Source organism: Pseudorca crassidens, chromosome 5 (genome assembly GCF_039906515.1).
Source record: "Pseudorca crassidens isolate mPseCra1 chromosome 5, mPseCra1.hap1, whole genome shotgun sequence".
NCBI classification, from domain to species: domain Eukaryota; kingdom Metazoa; phylum Chordata; class Mammalia; order Artiodactyla; family Delphinidae; genus Pseudorca; species Pseudorca crassidens.
The window spans coordinates 75742833-75764658 of NC_090300.1; the positions used below are offsets into that span (position 1 = coordinate 75742833).

The 21826-nt window shown below is 43.9% G+C and overlaps 1 protein-coding gene across 7 annotated transcripts in view; it reads right to left on the reverse strand.

Annotated features, from left to right (window-relative positions):
• Positions 1-1285: 1285 nt before the first annotated feature.
• The window catches only part of TMEM44 (transmembrane protein 44), a 52075-nt gene continuing 31534 nt past the window's right edge, over positions 1286-21826 (reverse strand). For 3 of the 7 annotated variants that reach the window (XM_067738473.1, XM_067738468.1, XM_067738474.1), the window contains 2 exons: positions 21163-21195; positions 17923-18321 (listed from right to left, as the gene is read on the reverse strand). In XM_067738473.1, the coding sequence (XP_067594574.1) occupies positions 18211-18321; positions 21163-21195 (144 nt within the window). In that variant the 3' untranslated portion in view covers positions 17923-18210. Of the gene's footprint in view, positions 3895-4119; positions 5148-17922; positions 18322-21162; positions 21196-21826 lie in introns of those variants that run through there. The other 4 variants (XR_010943668.1, XM_067738467.1, XM_067738472.1 and 1 more) reach the window with 4 other exon arrangements.

Below are 21826 nucleotides of genomic sequence, written 5' to 3' on the forward strand. Positions count from 1 at the left end.
TGAGTTAAACTCCTTCTCTGTAGCATATACCCACTAGCTCAGTCCTCTCCTGAAGACCAGCCTAAGGCTTGCTCCCTTTTCACTCTGTCGGCTCTGCTCTACTGCCCCTGAGATGCCAAGGCCCACATCCTGGACTGAGTTGAGTCCCAGATTCCCCTCCCTTGTGGTACTCTGGCCCAGGGCCACCCATGCTCGCTCAGCCAGGACACTGATTCACTCGGGACAGTGTGGGTGAGTCACTGCTTGTCTATGGGGATCTACTTCCCAGTTAAGGTGTAACGAAGGGGTAACATTCGCTGCCACACTCTGCCTATTCAGGAGAAACTAGAGCATCTCAAAGCATCTCCATCCTGCTTCCTCGGAAGTTTGAAAGGTTTTACTCATACAACCTCATATTAAAAACGTGCTCAGAGCCTAAAAGACTTCAGGTGAGTTGGGCCCGAGGAGGGGGAAGCTACAAAATGAATTGCTTCATGCCTAGGAAGTCATGATAATACTGACATCTCGATGGCCTTTGGGTTGAAAAACACTTTCATTGTTTGTTTTCAGTTTTTGCAACCCATCAGTACGGCAGGTAGGAGAGAAGTAGACATTTATTTTGTGAACAAGAAAAAAGAATCAGTCTCCGAGCTGGCGAGTAGTGGGATCAGGACTTGCCCCCAGGTCTTCTGGGTCTGAGGTCACTGACTTTGCCCCTTGTGCGGCAGGGCAGAGCGAGCCCTCGAGAGACCCCCTAGATGCTTGACAACGCCAGGCACTCACGTGCTGCAACTCAGGCCCCACGCCAGCTGCTACCGCTGGTGACAGCACTTCTGAGTCTGGTGCTTTATTACGTACTATCTTATCTCAATAGGAAAAGGCAATTCAAGGGAAGAATTTCCTTGTCATGGTGCTCCCGGCTTTCCATTGTCCAGCTTTCTCAGCCCCGGTTCATCCCCTGGGTCTGACCATTACTCATATCCACGGAGGCGCCTTATCAGGGCTGTCTAAGATACAGGGACTATTTTTTTCTCAGTACCAGACAAACTGGAATCTGTCTACCCTTTGTGGCCTGACATCATCCCACAATTAGCGGGCTCGGAAGCCAGCTGCGTGGAGAAGCTGCAGTCACCAGTAATCCAGCTGCTTCCTCCACAAAGCCCTAGGATTTCAGGGTCCTCTACCGGCAAGGGTGATGGAGAGCGACCTCGTGGTGAAGCTGACTGTGAGAGTCTTCACTCCTGTAATTCCTCCCTCAAATTTTACTCTGAAAAACTTCAAACCTACAGAAAAGTCGCAACAAGAATACAATGAACGTGCTTATATTATTCACCTGGATTCATCGGTTGATCCCATTTTGTCTCGTTTACCTCTTTCTCTCCATATACATAAATACCTGAAACACGTATACTTTTTTGGTCTGAACATTTGAAACATGCCAAATCATGATGCTTCTCTCCTAAACAGTTGGCATGTCTATCTGAAGAACAGGGCGTTCTCCTATACAAACATAATACTATTATCATTCTCAAGAAAATGAAATAATAATGTGAGCTAATATACTGTACATAGTCCAAGGTCCTCAATTGTCCCAATAATCCCATGTAGCTTCCCATCCCCCACCTTTAGGCTCCTTTAAACTAGAACAGTTCTCTAGTCTTTTTCTTTGTTTTTTAGGACATTGACATTAAAAAAAAATCCAAGGTAGTTGCTTTACAGAATGGCCCACAATTTGGATTTGTCGGATTATTTCCTCAAAAATGGATTTCCGATGAAAATATTTGGCAAGAATATTTCACAGGTGATGCTGTGTCCTGATCAGGATATTACAACAGGAGGCACATGGTGTCAATTTGTCCCGTCTTGGTAATGTGAACTTGATGACTTGGTTAAGGTGATATCCTCATATCACCCCCATGGTGATATCCAGATTTCCCCATTGTAAACAAACCCATTTCCATTTGTAATTCATAAACTACTCTGCAGGGTGTGATGAAACCAAATTTATCTTTTAAGGCAGATCAAGAAAATTTAAACATAAAATCCTCTCTCTGCGTCCGTTTGTGCCTCCTCCTTCTCTCCCTAATGTGCAGCGTGCATCTGCATTACACGTTAACCAGAACTTCTCAAAGACGGCAGTGCCTTCACCATAAAGATAACGTTTTTTCAGGACTTCCCTGGTGGCACAGTGGTTAAGAAGCCGCCTGCCAAGGCAGGGGACACGGGTTCGAGCCCTGGTCCGGGAAGATCCCACGTGCCACGGAGCAACTAAGCCCGTGCGCCACAACTACTGAGCCTGCGCTCTAGAGCCCGCGAGCGACAACTACTGAGCCCACGTGCCGCAACTACTGAAGCCGGTGTGCCTAGAGCCCGTGCTTTGTAACAAGAGAAGCCACCGCAATGAGAAGCCCGCGCACCGCAATGAAGAGTAGACCCCGCTCGCCACAACTAGAGAAAGCCCGCGCACAGCAACAAAGACCCAATGCAGCCCAAATATAAATAAATAATAAGATTTAACAAATAAATACATAAATCCTGTTTAAAAAAAAAAAAAGATAACTTTTTCCCCCTTTCTTCTGACACTAGTAATGTAACTTCTTTGAAGAACAGCATTCTTTCCAAACTCTGTAGGGGGCTGTGCTGACTTGCAGCCCACTTTGTACGTGCTTCCCTGGACTAAGTAACCTTGGTGAACCTTATGTAAAACATCATTTGATGTATGATCCTTTGTTTTGAGAATGATATGACTGTGCCTTTGACTTCTAACAGGCGGAACAGTTCTCAGAGCTTTCTCAGAGTCTGTTTCCTGGGTTATAATCCTCAGTATGGCTCAAATAAAATTCCCTTTTTTTTCTTCTTAGCTTGATTGTTAATTGAATTTTCATCAACAGGTGGTACGTTGAGACCCTGTGAGTATCCTACTCCCAATAACCTTTCACGTGTTTTTAGCAATTATTGAGGTCCTTGTCTGTCAAATATTATTATGGTGGATCACATTGTTTTTAACCTAGAAAAGAAATACTCATTATGGAAAAGGTATAGAATAATGAAAAGTATAATGGAAATATAATTTCTACATACACACAGAGAGCAAGATAAAAATACATGCACAATACACAGTATAGTTACTTATAAACTTCCCCTCTTCTAATGTTTCTGTGAATGTTATTTGGGGGACCATATATGTATTTATAACTTTCTTCAGTTTATTTTGTCTGATTATATAATAGACATATACTAATTGAAAAAGTTTATAATATTCTGTAACAACCTACATGGGAAAAGAATCTGAAAAGGAATGGATGGAGATATATATATATAAATATACATATATATATCTGATTCACTTTGCTGTACATCTGAAATGAACACAGCATTGTAAATCAACTATACTCCAATAAAAAGTTTTTATAAAGTTTATGAAGCACCAAAAAGTATTAAAAAGCATAACATTCATAAATGTATCCATGACAAAGTTACTTATATAATACATACTTTGTCATATGCCTCTTTTCTTATTCACACTAAGAACTCAAAAAAATTCTGTCCTTCTAATTTTCCTGTCTTGCTTTTATTTTTTTTAATGAAATAGTATAAGTACTGTATTTTGTTTTTGTTTTAATTTTATTTATTTTTTTGGCTACATTGGGTCTTCATTGCTGCTTGTGGGCTTCCTCTAGTTGCAGTGATCGGTGGCTTCTCTTGTTGCAGAGCACGGGCTCTAGGCACACCGGCTTCAGTAGTTGTGGCACTCACGCTCAGTAGTTGTAGCTTGTGGGCTCTAGACTGCAGGTTCAGCAGTTGTGATGCACGGGCCTAGCTGCTCTGTGGGATCTTCCCGGACCAGGGATCGAACCCGTGTCCCCCGCATTGGCAGGCAGACTCTTAACAACTGCACCACCAGGGAAGTCCTGCCTTGCTTTTTTTTTTTTTTTTTTTTTTTTGCGGTACGCGGGCCTCCCACTGTTGTGGCCTCTCCCGTTGCGGAGCAACAGGCTCCGGACGCGCAGGCTCAGCGGCCATAGCTCACGGGCGCAGCCGCTCCGCGGCATGTGGGATCTTCCCGGACCGGGGCACGAACCCTGTCCCCTGCATCGGCAGGCGGACTCTCAACCACTGCGCCACCAGGGAAGCCCCTGCCTTGCTTTTAAATAGTAACTAGGTTGTTACATTTTCTCAGGGGCTCTCTCCTGCCTGTTTTCCCTGGTTTGGGAGTCGATGCTATCTGGTCTCCCTTTACCATTCTTTGGTCTTGGGGGATGTGATTGGCAATGAACTGGAACTACAACAGCTTCTTGAGCCAAGTGGTTTCCTTTGGAAACAAAGTTTTATGCTGCAAACTTGAAAAGAAAGGGAATTTAGGGGGAGCTATTTTTTAATTGGGGGATGTATTCAACTGCTTCCACAGTCAGAAACCACTAGTACAAGAATCCACATAGTCCCTTATGGAAAGTCTCATAATAAGACTCATCTGATATCGTCAGTACACAGTGTTTTGAAAATAATTGCTGATAGTGGCACACACTCTCTTGGATTCTACTTTATCACCTGACATTGTCTTCTGCAGATTTTTCTTACCATGTTAGAACTGGGAATTCATGTTGTGAGAATGAGCAGGCCGCTCAGGCACTGAACTAGATGATTTCAAGGTAATTCAAGTCTGTTCCTCAGTCTACGGGTCTGTGATCTTTTAGGTTTAATGCCAAAATAGCATTTCTTCATGAAACTGTAATGTTTAATCTTTCCGAACAAGTGGAGTTTTGGGGCTTTATCAGTTCTTTTCCCCCCTATTCTAAATAGTTTTATGAGAACACCTCATACAAATAGATCACTTTAAAAGTAACTTCCTGAGGGCAGTGTTCTCAAAGAATCATCTGAGGAGCTTGTTAAAGATTCCCAGACCCTGCCCAGATCTAGGAAATCCCTGGAGTGGAGACTAAGAGCCTATATTTGAACAGATATCACACACATCAGAGCTTTAAGACCTACATATTCCAAAGTGCAATTGCTGGTCCGAGGAAAGGCCTATGGGATAGCTCTTCTCACACGTGGTCAGGCTGCCCTTGGGAAAGACTGTGGCGGCTGGAGAGTACGAGAGCCCTTGTTCCAGCTGTGGGTTTAGAAAATTTCTCACACTTGCACTGGAGACGCCCCAAATACTAGGACACCTGCAGGAAAGACAAAAGGAGGAAGGTCAAGGTCAAGTTCAGAGCAGAGGCATGGGACTTGACAGGTTGCTCTGAAAGCACATTTGAGTTGGTGCAGTCTGGACTCAGAAGCTGGAAACTAGCTCAGGAATAACGGCGTGGGGAAGGGGCCCTCGCATGAAGGATTCCACAGCAACCTGCAGGATGTGAAGACAGCTGTGGCAAACGTTCTCAATACACTGGTGGTCCTGTCCTAGCTGCAGTGTCTCATTAGCCTGAACTTAATGGAAGTTGGAGGTAATCTCCTGAAAACAAACAAACAAAAACATACAGTATAATCTTAGAACCTTACAGCTGGAAAGCATGTTTGATATCAAACCTAAAGGAGAAAACTGCTAGAACAAACAAAACAATTAAAAAACTGGTGGCCTAGGGTGTGACACGTGAACCATGGTTCCCACTCTATGCTGCAAGCAGATGGCACGTCAATTAGCCCTGGAGACTGGACAGCCAGCAGAACCAGCTGTTTTTTCTTTTTTTTTTGCAAACCCAGAAAAGTTTATTGGTGTTGTTACCTTTTCAGAACATCGCCAATAATTAGCCTTATTAAATAACTCTCTGCGATGCGGACTAGCATTCTGGGAAAGTTCAGAAAATTTCCTCAACATTGCTGACTTGATACAGCGTTACATTTAGTCTTCATGTCTCCATAGGCTCCTCTTGGCTGTGACAATTTCTCATACTTTCCTCATTTTTGATGACCTCGACAATGCTGAGGAGCACTGCCCTGTTCTAGCCTCAGAGTCTTCTGCTTCAGTTGGCAGAAAGGGAAAGAGACAGTGGAGGAGCCACGTCACATTCATAAAAACCCCAGCTTACAGGAGGTGCCTCTATAAACAAAATCAATGGATCGCTTTGCCCTCCGGCTTTAACTGGGGTTCAGCCAATGACAAGACAAGCAGCAACGAGAGACCAGAGGCAGAAGGCAGATATATGAAATAAATTCCTCTCAAGAATTAACTCCAGAGAGGTTCCTTCAAGATGGCGGAAGAATAAGACACGGAAATCACCTTCCTCCCCACAAATACATCAGAAAGACACCTACAGGTGGAAAAATTCCTACAGAACACCTACTGAACGCTGGCAGAAGACCTCAGACTCCCCAAAAGGGTGCGTGAGGAGAGGGGATTCAGAGCACCGCCTAGACGAGCTCCAGAGACAGGCGCAAGCCGTGCCTATGAGCAGACCCCAGAAACATGCATGAGACGCTAAGGCTGCTGCTGCAGCCACCAGGAAGCCTGTGTGCAAGCACAGGTCACTATCCACACCTCCCATCCCGGGAGGCTGTGCAGCCCGCCACTGCCAGGGTCCCGTGATCCAGGGACAACTTCCCCGGGAGAACACACGGCACGCCTCAAGCTGGTGCAACATCACGCCGGCCTCTGCTGCCGCAGGCTTGCCCCACATTCTGTACCCCTCCCTCACCCCGAGCCTGAGTGAGCCAGAGCCCCCGAATCAGCTGCTCCTTTAACCCCCTTCTGCCTGGGCAGGAACAGACGCCCTCAGGCGACGTACACGCAGAGGCAGGGCCAAATCCAAAGCTGAACCCCGGGAGCTGTGCGAACAAAGAAGAGAAGGGGAAATTTCTCCCAGCAGCCTCAGGAGCAGCGGATTAAATCTCCACAGTCAACCTGATGTACCTGCATCTGTGGAATACAGGAATAGACAACGAACCATCCCAAAATGGAGGCACTGGATTTTGGGAGCAGCTGTAGACTTGGGGTTTGCTTTCTGCATCTAATTTGTTTCTGATTTTAAGTTTATCTTAATTTAGTATTTAGAGCTTATTATCACTGGTAGATTTGTTTATAGATTTGGTTGCTCTCTTCATTTTTTAATATACATATATATATATTTTTTTCCTTTTTCTCTTTTTGTGAGTGTGTATGTGTATACTTCTTTATGTGATTTTGTCTGTATAGCTTTGCTTTTACCATTTGTCCTAGGGTTCTGCCTGTTTGCTTTTGTTTGTATTTTTGTTTGTTTTGTTAATATAGTTTTTAGCACTTGTTATCATTGGTGTATTTGTTTTTTGGTTTGGCTGCTCTCTTCTTTCTTTCTTTTTAAATTTCTTTACATTACTTTTTAATTTTTAATAATTTTTTTATTTTAATAACTTTATTTTATTTTTCTTTCTTTCTTTCTTTTTCTCCCTTTTCTTCTGAGCCATGAGGCTGACAGGGTCTTGGTGCTCTGGCTGGGTGTCAGGCCTGAGCCACTGAGGTCGGAGAGCCGAGTTCAGGACATTGGTCCACCAGAGACCTCCCGGCTCCACGTAATATCAAACGGTGAAAGCTCTCCCAGAGATCTCAATCTCAACACTAAGACCCAGCTTCACTCAACAACCAGCAAGCTACAGTGCTGGACACCCTATGCCAAACAACTAGAAAGACAGGAACACAACCATTAGAAGAGAGGCTGCCTAAAATCATAATAACATCACAGACACCCCAGACCACACCACCGGACATGGTCTTGCCCACCAGAAAGACAAGATGCAGCCTCATCGACCAGAACACAGGCACCAGTCCCCTCCACTGGGAAGTCTACCCAAACCACTGAACCAGCCTTAGCCACTGGGGAAAGACACCAAAAACAACGGGAACTTCAAATCTGCAGCCTGCGAAAAGGAGACCCCAAACACAGTAAGTTAAGCAAAATGAGAAGACAGAGAAATACGCAGCAGATGAAGGAGCAAGGTAAAAGTTCACCAGACCAAACAAATGAAGAGGAAATAGGCAGTCTACCTGAAAAAGAATTCAAAGTAATGAGAGTAAACATGATTCAAAATCTTGGAAATAGAATGGTGAAAATACAAGCAGCATTTAACAAGGACCTAGAAAAGCTAAAGAGCAAACAAAAAATGATGAACAACACAATAAATGAAATTCTAAATTCTCTACATGTAATTGATAGCAGAATAACTGAGGCAGAAGAACAGATAAGTGACCTGCAGGATAAAATAGTGGAAATAATTACTGCAGAGCAGAATAAAGAAAAAAGAAAGAAAAGAATTGAGGACAGTCTCAGAGACCTCTGGAACAACATTAAACACACCAACATTTGAATTATAGGGGTCCGAGAAGAAGAAGAGAAAAAAAAAGGAACTGAGAAAATACTTGAAGAGATTATAGTTGAAAACTTCCCTAATATAGGAAAGGAGATAGTCAATCAAGTCCAGGAAGCGCAGAGAGTCCCATACAGGATAAATCCAAGAAGAAACACAGCAAGACACATATTAATCAAACAATCAAAAATTAAGTACAAAGAAAAAATATTAAAAGCAGCAAGGCAAAAGCAACAAATAACATACAAGGGAATCCCCATAAGGTTAACAGCTGATCTTTCAGCAGAAACTCTGCAAGCCAGAAGAGAGTGGCAGGACATATTTAAAGTGATGAAAGGGAAAAACCTACAACCAAGATTACTCTACCCAGCAAGGATCTCACTCAGATTCAACGGAGAAATTAAAACCTTTACAGACAAGCAAAAGCTAAGAGAGTTCACACCACCAAACCAGCTTTACAACAAATGCTAAAGGAACTTCTCTAGGCAGGAAACACAAGAGGAGGAAAAGACCTACAATAACAAACCCGAAACAATTAAGAAAATGGTAATTGGAACATACATATCAATAACTACCTTAAATGTAAATGGATTAAATGCTCCAACCAAAAGACATAGACTGGCTGAATGGATACAAAAACAAGACCCATATATATGCTGTCTATAAGAGACCCATTTCAGACCTAGGTACACATACAGACTGAAAGTAAGGGGATGGAAAAAGATATTCCATGTAACTGGAAATCGAAAGAAAAGTGGAGTAGCAATTCTCATATCAGAAAAACTAGACTTTAAAATAAAGACTATTACAAGAGACAAAGAAGGACACTACATATAAATCAAGGGATCGGGCTTCCCTGGTGGCGCAGTGGTTGAGAATCTGCCTGCCAATGCAGGGGACACGGGTTCGAGCCCTGGTCTGGGAAGATCCCACATGCCGTGGAGCAACTGGTCCCATGAGCCACAAATACTGAGCTTGGGCATCTGGAGCCTCTGCCTCACAACAAGAGAGGCCGCAACAGTGAAAGGCCCATGCACCGTGATGAAGAGTGGCCCCCACTTGACACAACTAGAGAAAGCCCTCGCACAGAAATGAAGACCCAAGACAGCCAAAAATAATAAATAAATAAATGAATAAAAGAAGCCTGGTAAGGGGAGAGGCATTTAAAAGAAAAAAAAAAAAGAATCAAGGGACCAATCCAAGAAGGAGATATAACAATTGTAAATATTTATGCACCCTACATAGGAGCACCTCAATACATAAGGCAAATGCTAACAGCCATAAAAGGGGAAATCCACAGTAACACAATCATAGTAGGGGACTTTAACACCCCACTTGCACCAATGGACAGATCATCCAAACAAAATAAACAAGGAAACAAAAGCTTTAAATGACACAATAGACCAGATAGATTTAATTGGTATTTATAGAACATTCCACCCAAAAGTGGCAGTATACATTTTTTTCTCAAGTGCACACAGAACATTCTCTAGGATATATCATGTCTTGGGTCACAAATAAAGCCTCAGTAAATTTAAAAAAATTGAAATCATATCAAGCATCTTTTCTGACCACAGTGCTATGAGATTAGAAATCAATTACAGGGGAAAAAAACATAAAAAACATAAACACATGGAGGCTAAACAAAACATTACTAAATAACCTAGAGATCACTGAAGAAGTCAAAGAGGAAATCAAAAAACACCTAGAGACAAATGACAATGAAAACACGATGATCCAAAACAAATAGGATGCAGGAAAAGCAGTTCTAAGAGGGAAGTTTATAGCTATACAAGCCTACCGCAAGAAACAAGAAAAATCTCAAATAAACAATCTAACATTACACCTAAAGGAACTAGAGAAAGAAGAACAAACAAAACCCAAAGTTAGCAGAAGGAAAGAAATCATAAAGATCAGAGCAGAAATAAATTAAATAGAAACAACACAATAGCAAAGATCAATAAAACTAAATCCTGGTTCTTTGAGAAGATAAACAAAAATTGATAAATCATTAGCCAGACTTATCAAGAAAAAGAGGGAGAGGACTCAAGTCAATAAAATTAGAAATGAAAAGAGAGAAGTTACAACAGACACTGCAGAAATACAAAGGATCATGAGAGATTACTACATGCAACTATATGCCAATAAAATGGACAACCTGGAAGAAATGGACAAATTCTTAGAAAAGCACAACCCTCCAAGACTGAACCAGGAAGAAATAGAAAATATAAACAGACCAAACACAAGCACTGAAATTGAAACTGTGACTAAAAGTATTCCAACAAACATAAGTCCAGGACCAGATAGCTTCACAGGCAAATTCTGTCAAACATTTAGAGAAGAACTAACATCTATCTTTCTCAAACTCTTCCAAAATATAGCAGAGGGAGGAACACTCCCAAACTCATTCTACGAGGCCACCATCACCCTGATACCAAAACCAGACAAAGATACCACATAAAAAGAAAACTACAGGCCAATATCACTGATGAACATCGATGCAAAAATCCTCAACAAAATACTAGCAAACGGAATACAACAGCACATTAAAAGGATCATACACCATGATCAAGTGGGGTTTATCCCAGGAATGAAAGGATTCTTCAATATATGCAAATCAATCAATGTGATAAACCATATTAACAAACTGAAGGATAAAAACTATACGATCATCTCAATAGATGCATAAAAAGCTTTTGACAAAATTCAGCACCTGTTTATGATAAAAACCCTCCAAAAAGTAGGCATAGAGGGAACTTACCTCAACACAATAAAGGCCATATATGACAAACCCACAGCCAACATTGCTCTCAATGGTGAAAAACTGAAAGCATTTCCTCTAAGATCAGGAACAAGACAAGGTTGTCCACTCTCACCACTATTATTCAACATAGTTTTGGAAGTTTTAGCCACAGCAGTCAGAGAAGAAAAAGAAATAAAAGGAATCCAAATCAGAAAAGAAGAAGTAAAACTGTCACTGCTTGCAAATGACAAGATATTATACATAGAGAATCCTAAAGAAGCTACCACAAAATTACTAGAGCTAATCAATGAATTTGGTAAAGTAGCAGGATACAAAATTAATGCACAGAAATCTCTAGCATTCCTATACACTAATTATGAAAAATCTAAAAGAGAAATTAAGGAAACACTCCCATTTACCATTGCAACAAAAAGAATAAGCTACCTAGGAATAAACCTACCTAAGGAGACAAAAGACCTGTATGCAGAAAACTATAAGACACTGATGGAAGAAATTAAAGATGATACAAACAGATGGAGAGATATACCATGTTCTTAGATTGGAATAATCAACATTGTGAAAATGACTATACTACCCAAAGCAATCTACAGATTCAATACAATCCCTACCAAACTACCAATGGCAGTTTTCACAGAACTAGAACAAAAAATTTCACAATTTGTATGGAAACACAAAAGACCCTGAATAGCCAAAGCAATATTGAGAAAGAAAAATGGAGCTGGAGGAATCAGGCTCCCTAACTTCAGACTATACTACAAAGCTACAGTAATGAAGACAGTATGGTACTGGCACAAAAACAGAAATATAGATTAATGGAACAGGATAGAGAGCCCAGAGATAAACCCACGCACATATGGTCAACTTATCTTTGATAAAGGAGGCAAGAATACACCATGGAGAAAAGACAGCCTCTTCAAAAAATGGTGCTTGGAAAACTGGACAGTTACATGTAAAAGAATGAAATTAGAACACTCCCTAACACCACACACAAAAATAAACTCAAAATGGATTAAAGACCTAAATATAAGGCCAGACACTATCAAACTCTTAGAAGAAAACATAGGCAGAACACTCTATGACATAAATCACAGCAAGATACTTTTTAACCCACCTCCTAGAGAAATGAAAATAAAAACAAAAATAAACAAATTGGACCTAATGAAACTTAAAAGCTTTTGCACAGCAAAGGAAACCATAAGACAAAAAGACAACCCTCAGAATGGGAGAAAATATTTGCCAACAAAGAAACTGACAAAGGATTAATCTCCCAAATTTACAAGCAGCTCATGCAGCTCAATACCAGAAAAACAAACAACTCAATCCAAAAATGGGCAGAAGACATAAATAGACATTTCTCCAAAGAAGATATACAGACTGCCAACAAACACATGAAAGAATGCTCAACATCACTAATCATTAGAGAAATGCAAATCAAAACTACAATGAGATATCATCTCACACTGGTCAGAATGGCCATCATCAAAAAATCTAGAAACAATAAATGCTGGAGAGGGTATGGAGAAAAGGGAACCCTCTTGCACTGTTGGTGGGAATGTAAATTGATACAGCCACTGTGGAGAACAGTATGGAGGTTCCTTAAAACACTAAAAATAGAACTATCATACCACCCAGCAATCCCACTACGGGGCATATACACTGAGAAAACCATAATTCAAAAGGAGTCATGTACCACAATGTCCATTGCAACCTTATTTACAATACCCAGGACATGGAAGCAACCTAAGTGTTCATCGACAGATGAATGGATAAAGAAGGTGTGGCACATATATACAATGGAATATCACTCAGCCATAAAACGAAACAAAATTGAGTTATTTGTAGTGAGGTGGATGGACCTAGAGGGTGTCACACAGAGTGAAGTAAGTCAGAAAGAGAAAAACAAATACCGTATGCTAACACATATATATGGAATCTAAAAAATAAATAAAAGGTTCTGATGAACCTAGGGGCATGACAGGAATAAAGACGCCGACGTAGAGAATGGACTTGAGGACACGGGGAGGGGGAAGGGTAAGCTGGGATGAAGTGAGAGAGTGGCATGGACATATATACACTACCAAATGTAAAATAGATAGCTAGTGGGAAGCAGCCGCATAGCACAGGGAGATCAGCTGGGTGCTTTGTGACCACTTAGAGGAGTGGGATAGGGAGGGTGGGAGGGAGACCAAGAAGAAGGAGATATGGGGATATAAGTATACGTATAGCGGATTCACTTTGTTATACAGCAGAAAGTAACACACCACTGTAAAGCAATTATACTCCAATAAAGAAGTTAAAAAAAAAAAGTGGACGGACGAGAAGCAGGACCTTTGGGGTCGGAGGAGCAGGGCACTGCTGTCTTCCTTCATAAGCCTTTTGTTACAATCTGATTCTCTTTTTAAAAACTGTGTACCTGCACTATATTTCAAAAAACATTTTAAATGTATTTAAAAACAAATAGGATGTTTTCCAGTACACCATAAAGGATGCTGAATGCTGTCAATAATTTCGGAACAGTAATCTTGTTATCATCCCCTTACAAAACCAGCGGTGTGAAATGCACCCCAGGAGCCGCCCTCAGCAGCTCCCCGGAGGCGGCGAAACAGGACCCCGTGCCGGTCTGGGGCCCCGGAGGCGGCGTGGGGTACTCGCGTGAGGCGGCAGCTGCTTAGTGCGCACTCACTCGCGGGCCCGGGCATTTCTTTTCCTCCCCGAAGACCCAGGACAGAGGTTTGAACGGGAAGCAGGCTGCCGGGGTTAGGCCGCTTCTCTGAGGGAGAAGTAGCCAGTAGGAGGTCGGGATTCACTTCTGACGGTGCCAACAGTGGCCTCCTTCGCCGTCGCAGTTTGAGGAGACCACTTACTGCTCCGCCAGGACGGTCGTGGAGGAGCCCAGTGGACGGTGAAGAGGGGGCGAGCGCTCCTGACCTACGACAGGGACTAAGCCCTCTTGCAATCACAGCTGCAAGACCCCGAGGACCAGGAAGAGAAGAGCCTGGCCCTCTGCCGCCAATATCGACTGCCCGTGGAAAATTTCCAATGGAATTGGGAGGGTATGCTGAGTTCTCTGGGCGACAGATGAACTGAGACACTGGAAGTTAACACTGTCGATGAAGTGTCCAGTCCAGAAGCAGCGGTGCTGGATGCCTGGTACCTTGTTTGGCTTTCAGAGTTGGGTAAGGAAACAACAAATCAGCTGTGCTCTAAGTCACTTGATTTAGCACCATTCCCTGATCTAAGGCTGTCTCTCTCACGCGATGATGACCTTTAGAATAATACTACACAGGCACGTGTAAACTTCTTGAAGAGATGTTCGTCACCATTACACCAAATCTTGGGTTCATTCAAAGTAGAGCCTCCTCTGTCAAAACATCGACTTGAATGTCAGAAAAAAACAATGAAAAGTGGACGAGAGTAGAGCAATGCCCTCATAGTTGGAAACTGTGGAGGGGGATGATCAAGAAAGGACAGCAAAAGAAGTGGAGAGAATCTTGGAAATGTTGCAAAATTAGCCTTGAAACACTAAGACACTGCTCTTTTTTTTGCGGTACGCAGGCCTCTCACTGTTGTGGCCTCTCCTGTTGCAGAGCACAGGCTCCGGATGTGCAGGCTCAGCGGCCACAGCTCATGGGCCCAGCTACTCCACAGCACGTGGGAGCTTCCCGGACCGGGGCACGAACCCGTGTCCCCTGCATCGGCAGGTGGACTCTCAACCACTGCGCCACCAGGGAAGCCCTCTTCTTTTTCTTAATGATCGATACAGAATTCTTTTTCTGTCACTGGAAAATATTCATATATCATATTTTAAAATTTTCAGTACTGGAAGGAAACTGCAAAAATTTTAAACATCAAATGCTGTGATCTCTTCTTGTTTCAGCAAAGCCTCGGTTCTTCATAAAAGGGGAATTTTATCTTAAATGGATAGTAAAATCCAAACAGAGAGAAGTGTGTATTATATAATGAAACCTATTTTTAAAATATATCTGAAATTTCTCTTGATATTGTCTCTTTCTTGAGAGTTTATGAAGATGTCAGTCTTCTGTAGGAAAAAAAAAATTCACTGGCGGGCGTCCCTGGTGGCACAGTGGTTGGGAGTCCGCCTGCCGATGCAGGGGACACGGGTTCGTGCCCCGGTCCGGGAAGATCCCACATGCCACGGAGTGGCTCGGCCTGTGAGCCATGGCTGCTGAGCCTGCGCGTCTGGAGCCTGTGCTCCGCAACGGGAGAGGCCACGGCAGTGAGAGGCCCGCGTACCAAAAAAAAAAAAAAAAATTCACTGGCATATTCATAAAAGGTTAAAAAAAAAAAAGGAAAGAAATCTGTCCTTTCATTTTACAGATGATGAAACTGTGATCAGAAAGGGAAATGACTTAACAAGGATCACGCTGAATCAGACATAGGAACTGGAGCCCAGCCAGGCTCCTTGGCCCAGTGCCTCTCCTCGCTCTGGAGGAGCTCATACCCAGTTGTAACAATCAGATGTGAGTGTGGCATCAGATGACTGCTCATAAATCTCTTCATCATACTGAAGTACTGGGGGAGATAAGGGGATTGGTTCTTCAGGATCTAGAAAGGGTTTTAAGAAAACCTTAGGGATAGAGCTCTCCCTAAATCACACAGACTTCTTTCCTTGGGAGATTAAAATGGGTGAAATCCTTTTTTTTTTTTTTTGAGTAGCTTATGAAGGGGGTGGGTAATCACTTTAATCACTTATTGGGGTTGTTGTCAAGGCAATTCAATCCTCTGAAGTCCCTTCCATCTGTGGGTCTGATTCTTTGGTTACCAACTGGCTTGCAGGTCATATGTGGCCAGGAATTATAGGGAGGAAGGAAACTAATCCCTCTTCAGTGTCTACTTTGAGTCACGTAGTGTTATGCATTTCATATACGTTATTTAATCTTCACAACAAGCTTTCTAGATAGGTATTATTCTCAGTCTACCCCAGGAGTTCACAAAGGTTAGGTAACAAGTTCCAAGCCATGCAGATAATAGGCAGTACAACTACAACTATTATACCATCTCTCACCTCCAGATGAGTGGGCAGGAGAGGATGATTACACAGTTGGTTCCCTAGCTTCTCCCTAGTGTAGGTAACCCCCTTGCACTGCTCAGTGGGTCTTCAGGGCAAGTAACTCCCGTTATCCTCCTGGTCTGACTAACGGCTAGGGCATGAAGCTGCAGCGGAGGCCCAGGGTAGGAACACTCCTGCTAGGAGGAAGGCATTTGGGTTGGCATCTCTTCCCAAAGGCTCCAGAGCGTTGCATAACAGGCAGATTCTCATTGAACAATGAGGCCAAACTTTGCTGCCAAAATTGTCAGTGTAAAGGTTCGCTCTGGGATTCCATTTTGAGACCAGCTTGGACTGGTTTGTGAAGGAAGAGGCAGGGACGATGGGATCTAGGGAGATGGTTAACATCTGGAGCTCAAGTAGTTTGTGCTGCGCAAAGTCAGCAAGATCATTTGATATTCTTCAGTGAATGGCCATTTCCATTAGGATCCAACCAATTTCTGGTGCCCCAGGGACATGAGCCAGCCTCCCGTTGGGAGGGGCGATGTGTTAAAGACAAACTCCAGGGATGTCATCCTGTCCCCAGGCCTTCTGCCTTTTCAAAGATGAGCCCTCCTCCTGCCCTGCTGTTACTAATCAAATTAAACACGTTCCCCAAGTTGGTGCTGTAACCATGACTGTACATTTCTGCTTCTTGAAAAGTTGTGGCTGCAGGGATGTAAAACTCACCAATCAGCTGTGGCCCACCTGAGGCATGTCAGTCAGCTTCCCCTCTGTATCTTGCAATAGCTACCAGCCAGCCACAGAATTAAGCACCAACTCCCAGGGTCCTTTCCAGCCTCTTCACCCACCCCCTACATCCATTCTGGCCACATCAGAGTCCTCTTTCCTTAGCTAGATTCCCCCCTTCCCTGCTTCCAATCCTCTGTGTGGTTTCATCTGCTGGATTGTTCTCCCAACCTCCCCTTGTCCCCAGTTAAAAGTTTCATCTTCCCTCAAAGTATAGCTTCAGTGATTAAGATCACAAAGCAAAATTGACTTTAGCAAACTCCATTAAAAGACAAACAGGGTCCAAAGCAGTTGGATAAATAGGGTGGCTTTAGGTTCACTTCTAGTTCAGAGATCATGCAGGGGATTGGAATCTGTGCAGAGACCTGTGGAACAACCTGCTTCCCTGAGGCACCCCCTCTTTCATGCTGCTGGGACTTGCACTACCCCTCAGGAGCAACTGGACAGCTGCAGCTGAGTCACACAGGCTGCCAGGGGCCAGCCAGAAGCAGAGCTGTGTTTCTTGGCATTTCTCCCAGGTCCCCTGGTGGCCAACTTCTGTGGCTGTGCTGGGATTCAGACGTATCTCTGTGCTCCATGGTGAGATGCTTCAGTGCACTCGATCAGGACTTATTCATTCTAGCGTTCCTCCCACCGTAGCTCCAAAATAATCCTGAGAGGGGATTTCGAGCCCCTCCCACCGTGCCTCTTACCCTTTGCATGCTTTCTGTTACCTCCTGAAGCAGACAGTTCCCTGCACCTGCAGACCCTAGCCCAGCACACACTGGGCCAGGCTGCAGCAAGTCCTGGTACCTAGAGCACTTTGCTTTGCTCACCCTTGCAATACCAGTGACCTTGCAAACACTTGGTTGATCAAACAGTCCTCTCTCAACTTCCAGCAGAAAACTCAAGTGGGTGACTGGAGGGCAGGAGCCAGGTCCCATCAGAACCTGTGACTGTGTCCCAAACCCCCCAAACGCGGGCCCACCCCTCTCTAGGCTTAGCCAGGTCTTACAGAGTGGGGCTTTACTGAGATCCAAACATATTAGCTGTTTGTTAGATGAGCTCGTTTGTAGCAGATATTCAGAGTAGGGTTGAATCCAAAGGGAAAGGGAAAAGAGAGACCAAACTATTTTAGATTATATTTCAAAGCGAGATTGGTTTGTGAACTTTGAATTTTCAGAACAAACTCTGGGTGTGTCCAGGTCTGTCCACAGGGCCCAAGGTCTTAGCTCCATTCTGAGCCATGGTGCAGACCAGCCAAGCTCCGTGACAGCTCCTGGTTCCTCACTTTCATGGGTGGCCTTGGCAGAAGCTTAAATTCCTGCCATGGCTGTCTCTGCAGGTTGATCCCTGCTCAGTTCCTGACCAAACCTTGACCTTGGGTTCTGAGCTGCTGAGCTGGCTCCAGAAAGTGTTACTTATCAGAGGTCAAGTCCACTGGCTTCATAGACCACCTGTGCACTCGGGGTCTGAATATCTCCATGTTGTCTTTGTTCCCTCCAAGGTTTACGTCTTCAGGATCCCACTGTGGAGAAAAGACACAAGAGGTACCTTGGTGGAATAGGCCCTTCCCATCTCTTACAATTTCCCCAATGACAGCTCCAATCTTGGTCCTCATGGCCCAGGCACAGACAAGAACAAACAGGTAAGGACAAGTTAACCAGGTCTGTGTTTCTAGAACCTAACAGGGCAAGTATAACTTTAAATCAAGGAATTAATGGACAGCCACCCTGAACAGACCAACCCTACTTCCCCCTCCTACTTTCTGTTCCCCCCTCTTCACCAAGTCCTTCTCTAGTGAGACTCAGTCATGCTCCCTTTATCCTGATAATTCCCACCTCCCTGCCTAACTCATTCCTGGAAAAGACCAGGCAAACTCAACCCATTCTTTATGGCCCAGGTAAGTTCCTCCTCTTCTTAGAAGCCTATCCTGACACCCATTGAGCTCTCCCCAGCTTCTCTATACTGCCTGTACCACTGGTTTGCAGCTGAGCATGGGCAGCCCTGCCCTGTGTGTCCACCTTGTCCTCTCAGGTAGATGACAGAGCTTCTTAGGAGCAGGGTACTGGTCTGCCCTTGCCCCCCCACATGGTGTTTCCTCTAAACTTGAGGTCAGCAGACTTGTCAAAAACAAACATTTAAAACCTAATCCAGAGTGGTGGTCACTGCCTGTGAGTATTTCATCACTCTGACTCAGACAAGTATGGGAAATTGAAATGTGTAGGGGTTAAAAAAAAAAAGGTTAAAAGGAAAAAAAAAATAGGTGAGCACACAAGAACTGATGAAGCTGTTTGCAAAATCCTCCTGTTGTTCTAAAACAACAGATAAAAGAGAGAGCTTTTCATGTGGGCCAAGAGCAAGGGCATCATCTTTAGTGATTCCAGCCACAGAGGCAAGTAGGGGTCGGGCTCGGGTCCTCTTTCTGCCACTAACTTGCTTTCTCTTCTCTGGATCTTGATTTCTCCATGTGTAAACTGGGAGGCTGAATCAGCAGCTAGATAATACGATCTCTCATTTCTGAGTTTCTATGACTGGTGATTCTGAGTCATAAGGTTGCATTTGACAGTAGCAAAAGACCCAGGAAACAACAAGCAAAGGCCACATAGGATGTGTCAGCCCGGGCCAGACAATCTTATTTGGGCAAGAAAATAGAGCCAGGCACGGACATGCACTCCAAGAAAAGTGTTCCACCAGCTACTCAAACCTGAGCAGAATCAAACAGTCCAGTCCTCAGAGGGTCAGGACAAGGTCCTCAAGGCTCCCTGAGCCACTGAAAGATAATGCCCACACCCCATTAGTTATAAAACACAAATTGTAGCTTTGTTTCCAACAGAAAGAGAGTCCCGTTCAATTACTGATTTACTGCTCATAACTGAACTGAGTTCTACTACTTGGTCATGAAAAACAGTATCATGTTAAAAAGACCACCTCATCCCCAGTAACCATGCAGGCCAGGGACTGAGCTGATTTCATTGGTGCAGTTCAGCCCCTTGTACGTGTCTGGGACTGTGTCAGGCACACATATGCTAATTTCTCATCTACCTGTGGATGCAGACTTGGGCGGACACCTATAAGCAAATTCCTTCCAGACGTTATCAGAGATCCCAAGTAAAAGAGCTCCCTGGCCCCTCAGCCTCTGAGACCCAGTTGCCTAGCAGTGGAAGTGGGGGCCTGTTCCATTCTCTGAGAATGGACAGTGTGCTTTTTGATGAATTCTGTTTTCAAGTGGAGACCCACGTTCTAGATCTCAGTTCTGGACCAGTCTCACCAGGAGCGCCCAGGGTGCTCATTAAAAAGAGTGATGCTGGGCTTCCCTGGTGGCGCAGTGGTTGAGAGTCCGCCTGCTGATGCAGGGGACACGGGTTCATGCCCCAGTCTGGGAGGATCCCACATGCCACAGAGCGGCTGGGCCCATGAGCCATGGCCGCTGATCCTGTGCGTCTGGAGCCTGTGCTCCACAACGGGAGAGGCCACAACAGTGAGAGGCCCTCGTACAGAAAAAAAAAAAAAAAAAAAAAAAGACTGATGCTGGGGACCCACCCTAGACCCTATCTGTGGGTTGGGACCTAAGGCTTGGCATTTGAACAAGCTCTTAGGGTGGTTCTTAGCCGCCCTGATGTGTCAAAACCACAGCTCCAGTTCCTAAAATGCCTTCTTAAGAGTTATGCTTGCTACTCCTGACCAATTCCACTGCCGGCAAACAGAAACAGCCCACCACTCTGGTCAGGTGCACTCTTTAAAGTGGATTAAGCCTTCGAAAACAATTTAAATCTCTTCCTTCTGAATTCCCAGAATATTGTGTTTTAAAATGTCATTTTAAGTAATAAAAACATCACTGGAATCCAGGCATTCAGAGAATTTGAGCAAAAGATAATCTACTCTCTTATCAGAAAAAAAATCCTGGGAGGTGACAGGCACAGGTGGCTGTCATGAATCATGTGCTTATTTGTCACTTGGAGGCGAGGAGGGCATAGAGACAGCAGCCAGCTGCCCAACGTCTCACAATGACAACATAGGGGAACGTTGATCTCGACTCCTGCAGCCACTCCCGGCACCACTACCATTAGTGACCTGCTGGGTTTCCTCTTGTTCAAAAACTTTTGTTCCAAGCAGGTTTCTTCCTTGGGTTATGCATCTTCTCTGAGCCCCTACTAGATGGTTTGGACAAAGCAGAAAGAACTCTGAAATGGAGAGCCTGGAAAAAACCCTCGACTTTCAGACTCTCCACTCATTTTCAAATTCTTTCTTTTCCTAGAGGAATTTGGCACGGGCCCAGCCATCCAAGGGGGGGCTCACAAAAGCAGGAACTGAAATCAAGCCACAGGAAGTCCCTTGCAGAATAAAGAGAGAGCACGATTGTCCATACCTGCTCCGAGTTTAGGGCTTCCCAATAGTTCTGCTGCAGAATAAAAAGAGAGATTAAAAAAAAAGTGTTGACTAGGTTTTGCCACCATCACAGAGCAGAGATCAGCGCCAGCCCCTGTCTGCTCAGTGAGCCAGGAGAAAGGCCCTCCGCCGGTCCGGAGGCAAAGGAACAACTGACTTCAGCAAGCAAAAAGGCAGCAGCTACTAGTGGCTACAACTTAGTTAAATGGTCAGTAGGATAATTGTGATAATTATGAAGGGCTACAGGTCCTTGAAAAAATTATCATCTATGCAGATTTAAAAATTACTATTAGAAATTATTATTAGGCATAATCATAAAGATTCCATTTATTAACCACATGGCTGAGATGAGTCAACACAAACCCATAAAACTAAGAAAGAGAGATGCAAATAAAACCCTCATCTTGAAACTATGGGGTATTTGCTACCAGCCAAGATTCATATTTAATCAGCCTTTACCGCACGGTTGGTTCCACCCCAAGCCTCAAATATGTCTGGCTCAGCTTCTTGAAGGGTAGTGTCGCTGTCTGCTCTCATTCGTCCAGCACCTCCTGTAGTGCCCAGGACACGTGTGTGTGTGTGTGTGTGTGTGTGTGTGTGTATTCATAAGCTATGAATCTGCAAATGTCTGTTATACTGATCTG